This window comes from Haliaeetus leucocephalus, unplaced genomic scaffold (genome assembly GCF_000737465.1).
Source record: "Haliaeetus leucocephalus isolate CR32 unplaced genomic scaffold, Haliaeetus_leucocephalus-4.0 Scaffold110, whole genome shotgun sequence".
Taxonomy (NCBI): domain Eukaryota; kingdom Metazoa; phylum Chordata; class Aves; order Accipitriformes; family Accipitridae; genus Haliaeetus; species Haliaeetus leucocephalus.
In genome coordinates, this window is record NW_010972546.1 from 2849934 (window position 1) to 2858317 (window position 8384).

Genomic DNA, 8384 nt, shown 5'->3' on the forward strand with positions numbered 1-8384 from the left:
GCCCGACCCGGAGGAGCGCGGCGTGCCCGGGCCGGGCCGCCGTGGGGCGAAGCGGTGGCCGGAGAGCGCCGGGCCAACGGGCAGGGCTGGACCAGGGCCTCCGCACCCCCGGGCTAGACGGGAACCGGTCCTAAACCCGCAAGGGCGAGGAGCGCCCGCCGTTCCCCCCACCTGCCCACTGCCACGGCACCCCAGGACCGTGGGAGGCCAGCGCCGAGGCTTATGCTGGTACAACACAACCCGTTAACGACACCCCCCACTTACCCAGCGCCCAGACCAGCCGCCCCCCACCCCCAGGCCACCACGAGCAGCCATACAGCCACCAACACTTGCAGGCAAGCGGATTTAGACAAAAAGCAGCAGATAAAGGGGTTTCCCTGAAGAGGTACGTTCTTTGCTGCACAAACGTGATCGGAGTCAGGTTCTATGGCTTAGAAAAAGCAATGGGAAAGCTCAGTGGGGCAGAGGGCCGGAGGGCTTGGGCCATCCAGCTAACAGAACGTCTCTCCCGTGTAGGTTGCTGGTTTGTTTACGGGACCACAACGGGCACAAGCTCTTCGGTCACTGGTGGCTCAGGCTGGCGTTCCCTGTTCGGTTCCTACCGGCGGGCTCTCAACTGCACAAGGCTGGGAAGCAGCAGGCTGTCCCCAGGGCCAGAACAAAACTGGCGGGGCAGACCAGCTCCACCTCTTTCCCTCCTCCAGAAAACCTGTCCCTAGCAGTTCCCCCAGAAGCAGCATCAGGGGAAGTGCAGTATTGCCACTGTCCACACCAGACATGTGCTGGAGGGGCACAGGGGGTTTTTAGCAAAGTGTTAGTCCATTATTTTAGGAAAGCAACACAAGAGCAGCTGCCACATGTAGATGTTCTTTGCAGGACTCTAGTCATCACAGTAGATGTCTTATTGCCATCACGTCTCTTACAAAATAGCATCACTAGAAAGCTGGAACTGGAGATGAGTGGTCATTGCAAGTACAAACATTGTGGTCATACACCGTCATGGCCACAACAGGAGCAAGGGGTTTGTTTCTGTCCGGAGCTAGATATTGCTGGGAGAGAAGACTTGGATTCTGTGCACGTTTTAGGAGCAGGGAACAGTTGTCTTAAAGACAGAATAGCATTAAGTCCCAGACACTAAAGTCTGAGGGGAAACCAATCCAGTTCACCTGGTTACGCATCAGCCCCGGAAGGTTGGCTTCAAGATTGTCCTCAGTGATGCTTAGTCAGTCTGATCGGTGGTCTCTAGAGCTGTAGACACCAGATTTATTGTCTTAGGTGAGGAAGTTTGGAGCAAGCAGCATCCTGGCAGACAGTGCAGGGCAACGCATGGGTGATTGTGGAACTATCACATCAACGCCTTTTCCCTATGAATTACCAGTGTAGTTTATTTTAAAATCCAAGCGAGGCTACAGAGTCACAAGTCACAGTGGTGTTCCCAGCCAGGACTGGCTGTCACATCAGTCATACTCACACAGGAGACAATCTAGGTAACTGTGCAAGGCTCTTCCTTCCAGGATTCCCTCCACGATGCACAACAGAAAACCAGAGGGAAGTGATAGGATTGCTTACTGGCCCCGTGAGCCAGCAGGATCCAGCTGGTTCAGCTCAGACTGATCCAGCAGTTCAAAGTCATCTCCTTCCGCATCAGTGTCCAAGTCCGAGCTGGCCGTTCTAAGATAAGTCTTTGCACCTCTCTGGGGATTGTCGCTGCGTGAGAAGCCTGGCTGAGGGGCTCCTGACAGCGCAAACTGTATCATCCCTCTGGTGACAAATCCGGCTATGTCATTAGTAAGATTCTGTACAGACGGCAGTGCGCCGGATTCTTCCTGGTCATAAGGGAGATGCAGATCTTCTGCCACTTGTGGGCGGTAAGCCAGACTTGGGATCCCAATGCTGGTGTCATCTTCGTCATCTATGCCAGTTGCTTCTGGGTTTATGGAAGGGAAGTCGGCGAGATCCCTGGCAAAAGATTCTTCTGGGTCACTGTGACCATCCAGGTCTAGAAGAGGAGAAAGTGCTTTAAATACACAGCACACACCAAACACCCTGCAGGCAAGGGCAGCACAGCACACAAAAGCTGGGCCATTACCTCCCCAAGACAGACTGTCTCTTGTCATCTCACAGACCAAATGCTCTTTAATCTCCCCCTCAAACAGCTATTTGGGATGCCTGCTGACTTCCCAGTTCACTCGCAAAGAATGCGGATGCTGAACCAGACACCTTCTGCCAAAGGAAAGCACCCCCTCCCAGACTTTGCACTGCAGCCTGTATCCCTATAGCCAGAGACTGGCAGAGCTGGATCTGCCTTTGAAGAGCAGCTGTCATTGCTCTACTAAAGCACCACAGGAATTAAGAAGGAAGCTCAGTTCTGAAAAAACAGGTAGTTGCATCTCATCTTAGGCAGCAAGACAGACATCAAGCAGCTAGACCTCAAGGACAGAAGGCAATGCATCCTCCTCTCTCCAACCCGTCACACTGGCACCTGCTCAGCCTTCCACACCTTCCAGAAGCTTTCCATTTCCTCTCACCTTCTGATCCCTCTGTCAGGGGAGTCTGGCCCCTTGAAAGGTTAAACATCCCGTTTTCAGTATAGGAAACCTCAGCGTCCGAATGCTCCGAGTCAGAGATAGTTAGTTCCTTGGCGACCACAGAGTCATCCAGCTTTGAAATAGGAGATAAAATTGAAAACGCCAAATACCAGAAAGCTTATTTCTCTGCCTCAAGACAAAACACGTGATCCAGTGGCTGCCAGTTAAACCCAGTCTGCATGCAAGGCTGGTATCCGAGGCTCATTTCACACTTTAGTCCCAGCCTAGGAGACTGTAGTTGGTACAAGCAGCTCTGGACATACTTGAGTGAGACAGAACAGGAAAGACCTCTCTAAAAGGAGACTATCCTCATCTGATCTTCTGTCACAACTCAGCTACAACGTGCTGGATATGCAGCCATGCACTGCATGTCCACGCAATGCAGTGAGTTTGTTCTATTCAGCAGAGCTTTTATATTTCCAAGACATTTCATTACCTTGGGACAGAATGCAGCAAGCTCCTCTTCGCTGTCACTCCCATCGTCCACAGCCTCCTGATTAAGGGATCGGCGACACACTGCCAGAAACCAGAGTCAGAGCTTATTATTGCTGCTAGGACAGGGGTCTGTACAGGACCAGCATTATGTTGAGCAGAAAAACCCTAAACTGGCAAGCTTGGACATAATGTAACATAGCATGCTTTGTTCCGCAGCAGAGCAACGTGATCTGTTTCTGACTCGGGCTGCTGCAGATCTTTTGCTGAGACGAACATGTTTAGCAGCTATCTTGCACTGAGTCCTTCCTTTTTTTTTCAGTGCAACTGCAATATGGAACACACAGTGCTGGCAGCTGAGAAACAGACCAGCTCAGCACCGTGAAGAGCTTACACCAACCACTCACTGAGAGAGGCCTGCGGAGGCAGAGCTGCCTTGCTTCCTTCCCAAAGCAGTTGCAAGTATTTGCCAAGGGCGCTGGAGTGACTGCCATGCCATACATGCAGCCCCATCCCACTCCAAGACCAGGGGCTCGATTCACAGGCTGTTTCAGGTACCAAGGGTCAGAAACACAGTACAGAAACTTACGTTGCTTCTCTCGCTGCTTTGATATCATGTAGCCTCGAACACTGAAATCCAGCCGCTGCAGAGCTGGCTCCAGCTTCATGTACATGCGCTGCCCCAGTCTGTGGTACACAGCAAGGGGCCACAGCAGGACGAAGAGCACTGAGGTAAGTGGGAACGCTGATTAGAAGTTGGTTCAGGATGCTACTTGGCAAACATCTTGCCCATTTTGTGATGCAGTATAACACACACACAGTATGCAAGATCTGAGTACTGAAGGCAATAGTGTCGGAGGCTGTTAGAATTGGTGCAATCACCTCTGCCAATTTAACAAAATTGAGAGGCCAACATATTAGTGCTCAGATCTATGGTTACTAAGCACTCAAACATGTTCTCTCTGGACCAGAGACCTTAGAGTCCTAGACGAGAACCACCACATTCCAGGCAGAATGTATTATTTTAAATTTTAAAGCCATTCACACAAGCTTCCCTTTTAAGCAGAAGAGCCCCATCCCTCGGACATTCAGATCCCACTCATCTCTACCCCTTTTCACTTGTAAGTCTGTATTTGGCACAGAGATCTACTTACACAGCAAGTATGAGAGCAAGAGTCCAGGGATATACCGGCCCAGGACAGCCAGGAAAGTAAAGACTCCACACACTAGAAGGCAAAACTGAAGACATGGGAGACAGTGAGTTTCCAAGATTAAGCAGTGGATTCACTCAGTTCTTGACTCTCTTGTTCTCTGCAGATTCTAGGTCAAGTCATAATTCTAACGACAGCAAAGCCTTCCTAATGTTCAATTACCCTGCTCTAGGGCTAGCACAGACACAGGAGGTACCTGGCTTCAGAGCGACAGGCAGTGCCCCAAGGCCTCTGCCTCAGAATATGAGGAGCTTCCCAAAGCAGGTAAGCTAAAAGCAAGGAAGAGGCTAAAGACAGAACTTTTTGAGATGAAAAGGACAAGGACAGTACCACCATGTTACATGTTCCTTTTTGCATAAGCCTCAAAAAAAAAGAAGAAAAAGAAAAAAAAGCTTGACACACTTTCTCAAACTGTTAAAGTCCAATGAGGGACATGAGTTTGACAGACACTTTGAAAAGCTAGAAACCTACAGAAGGAGCAGCTACGTTTTCACTTCACTAGTGCAATCAACATGCCGACACTTGTTTTCTCCTCCCTCCTCCACAACCTGATTATTCTACCTGTGCTTTCTATTACTCTCCACCACTTAATAGCCATGTTGTTGTGGGAGACCTCCTGTGGTAACCTCTCATGTCTGAATGCATTCAGCCAACACTGGATGCCACCACAAGAAGATACTAGCGGTCAGCAAAGGCTCCGCACCAAACATTTTATTTGCTGAGGTCTGTACGTTCTTACCTTGCCAGGGTTTTGCCTCTTGAAAATGAAGAGATTACTTAAGAAGTTGGTCCCAGCCACCCATCCTTCAGCCAAATGGTGACAGAGTTCTGGCACTCCAAGCAGCCGAGGGTGAACGTATCCCCAGCTGCAGCGAAGGGAAGAATTTGGGAACAGATATTACTGCGTCGATGTCAGTGCAGAAGTCACTTGTTACAAACGCTTGTCTCAATACTACCTTCTCTTCTCCCCCAGCCGCTGAGCTCTAGAGATGAGGATCAGCCTGCCTTCCAAAACACCACCTTGCCAAAAGCAGCACTTCTCTGTACCATTCTACAAGCATCCCAGTTCTCCCATAGCAGCTAAGGAGCAGTAATTTCAGTCATTCAGTCTTTTGGCTTAGACTAGTTTCCATGCTACTGGAAGGAGAGGGCAGTGCAGAAACAAATCAAGCAAATCCGTTTGCTTTTTCTGCGTTTATTTGGTCAACTGCAAGGCCTCCAAGAATTCAGCAAGAGGTCTACAAGCAGCCTTGTACCTTAATATATTCAGTTACTTCAGAGGCATTGTCTTTGGCAAGTTCTATTAGTGCTTCTTAACTGCTAGTTGCAAGTACTTGAAGGTTAGGAAGAGCAATTCCTTTTGTACTTGGGCCTCTTGCAGAAAAAAAAAAAAAATTTAAAAATTGTCATTTGGCAACAGCTCAAGTGATTTAATCAGGAGTTGAGCATCCAGTGTGGCTTGGCAGCACAGGCAGGCAGAAAGGTGTGCCCAGAGAGAGGAAGGTGTTATTAAGACAACACCCCAACATTTCTCAACCCATTATTAATGCTGCAGTCAGATCATAACTATGCAGTAACAACTTCTGGAACAAGCTTGTTAAACATTCCCTATCAAGTCTTAGAAGACTTCATTATTTCCAAAAGAAATGCTGTTTTCCTGCTATTGGAGGCCCATACAAAAGGAATTGCTTTTAAGGCAGCACCTCTAAGTTAAGGGTGCAGGGGCAAGTGGCAGGGGAATTTTTACAACACTCAAGCAAGCATTACTGGAGGCCAGTATGAAGGCAAAGATTAAGTATAATATAATAGCTTGGGCAAGTCAAAAACTTTTCACAACTGCTTGACAGAGTCCAGGGCTCCATTATCCCTCCACTAAGCAGCTCCCTTCTCCCCCTTCCTTCCTCGCTCAAAGGAGCCAACATTACAAGCACATGCAGGTAATAATTACACAGTATCACAGCAAAGTACCAAACAGCAGAGGATTCAATTAGTTTCCTACCTCTCATTGTCTAATTCGTCAGGTCTTGCCACTAAAATATTAAGAACAGACACTACATTAGTTGCAAGGAATTTGCCATGAGAATGCTTAGCTCTTGGGATTTAAGTAAAGCTTTAATGAGCTGGGGAATACCCGGAAAGGACATTAACTGTAATTAAGAACTGGAGATGCATCACAATTTTAATGTATACGTGTGACAGTACAAGACTGCAAGAGAGTCTCCTTGTTGCTCCTCAATATTTGTTGGACATTGTCTGGAAGGCTGCTCTGGTTACACTGACAGGTAATAGCAAAAAATACCACTTTCATCTCCCTCCCTTCCCCTACACACAAGCAGATGGTGAAGGAAGAACAGCTTGCTTGCTGAGAAGCACTGGAGATTTAAGTCTTTTGATACTTTCTCACTCAGGTTGGGATTTGAAAAGCGACCCAGGGAGGTACCAGTTATCCTGACAAATCGAAATCAAGGTTATAAGGGAACTGGACGGACACTTCCTCCTAAGGAGGAACACTTCAGCTACAAAGCCTGAGCCAAGCTGCTGCTAGAAACTGAGGAAAGCTTTAATGTCTTCCCAAGAACTACAGAGAACACAAGTTGAAGCAGAAAGCTGGGAGTTGTACTTGCTAGTTAGTTAGGGAACCACCTCTGGGAGCATGCAAACCATCCACACGGCTTCAAAACCAACCTGTCCATGCAAAGCCAACGAAATCCTGAGCTGCTAAGAACGGCAGTATTCACAAGTATATTAATATCACAAATGACAGATAGAACTGCTTTGTTTACTGAAAGCTTAAGACTAACTTTATTAACAGCTTTTAAGATATCTCTACTTTCAAACAAATCTCTACTCAACAGCAAGGCTGGGACTCATCTTCGTCCTAAAACATGAAGCTGGTTTATTACAGATTCTGACGAGAAATCCAGATGGATTCCACGTATGCTTCAATTTCTTGTTCTTGTACTGAATGCTCGGGAGGTGAATCATTGCTTCAAAACCTGCACTGGTTCACGTACACCAGACGTTTCAAGATTATGAGAGAAATACCGGTGTCACAAGCATGAAAAGCTCTTCTTATGTTTATATAGGTTAGGATTTTCCAACTCCAGGAAGAACACGCCTACAGTGTTTTTGTCTGCTTCTAGGCTCAGAGCAAAAACTCCAGGATTTTAACTATTTGACTCCAGGCAGTGCAGAGCCTATGTACCTCTAGGGCTAAAAACAGCGCTTGATTTGCTGGTATCAACTCAAATGTTGCAACTTACCTCCAATTTCAGGCCAGATTTTGTTCTTCCACTGATCTAGACAAACTACTACTATAAGGGTAAATGCAACCAGGAACAGCAAGCGAAGAGAAGTCAGAGCAAAAAACCTATGGGGAAGAAACGAACAAATCGGTACCAACCAGCTCTGTGCGACACACACAAAAGGGATAACACTAACTAACTCAAAACGAATCAGTCACTCGGTAACAGTTATAGCCAGAGAAAAGTAAGCAAGAGCTAATCAGTCAGCATCCAGCCTGCCCGTGCTGCCTGGTGGGGACCTTATCAGGCAGCTGCCGTCAGGCTGCCTTAGGGACCCTTATCTGTTCGTGTCACTTCTAGCACGACAGCCCAGCTTTACAGCTCACCTGTCGGAGGCAAGCAGAACCTGCTGCCCTTCCTCCACTGTTCACAGAACAGGCTGGCTTTTGCCGATTAGTTTCCTGCTTTCAGATAACAAGGAAAACACGCTGAGAGCGACAGAGCTGAAGCAGGCATCAGCACTCCCAGGTTCCTGCCTGCCTGCTGAAAGAGGTCAGGGGCTCAAACTCCTACGCCAGCCGCTGGGGTCCCACTCCCAGCCGTGAGCCGTTCCCAGCCAGCCCGGGGGAGCTGGCTCTTCTGCGGGAAGCGGCGGGACCCTTCCTCCCTGGAGGACTTGCTCGCCAGCTCCCGGGAGAGGGGCTTCGGGGCAGCCGTGAGGGTGCGGGCAGGCAGGGCACCGCTCGCTACTGCCCTCCGGCCGCCGGCCTTCGCCCACCCGAGACCCGCCGCCACGGGGACAAAGCCCGTCAGGGCAGCTGCGGTGGCGAACAACGGCCCCCGCCGCCCAGGGCGTTCCGCCGGCCCCCGCTCTACCGAGCGGCCGCGGGGGAGAGCCGACCCGGGGC

The 8384-nt window shown here is 49.2% G+C and overlaps 2 protein-coding genes across 2 annotated transcripts in view; both read right to left on the reverse strand.

Annotated features, from left to right (window-relative positions):
* Positions 1 to 1001, reverse strand: part of PSMC3IP (PSMC3 interacting protein) — a 3334-nt gene extending 2333 nt beyond the window's left edge. The window contains exons 1-2 of the mRNA XM_010585734.1: positions 981 to 1001; positions 265 to 328 (exon numbers count right to left, since the gene is read on the reverse strand). Of these exons, the coding sequence (XP_010584036.1) occupies positions 265 to 328; positions 981 to 1001 (85 nt within the window). The remainder of the gene's footprint in view (positions 1 to 264; positions 329 to 980) is intronic.
* Positions 132 to 7690, reverse strand: FAM134C (family with sequence similarity 134, member C; the record flags this gene model as incomplete). The annotated part of the gene is made up of 8 exons (XM_010585735.1): positions 132 to 1999; positions 2529 to 2661; positions 3025 to 3104; positions 3610 to 3747; positions 4175 to 4259; positions 4971 to 5097; positions 6231 to 6261; positions 7495 to 7690. Coding segments are annotated over 8 exons (1224 nt in total), but the record flags the coding sequence as incomplete, so codon positions are not given.
* Between the last annotated feature and the right edge of the window lie 694 nt (positions 7691 to 8384).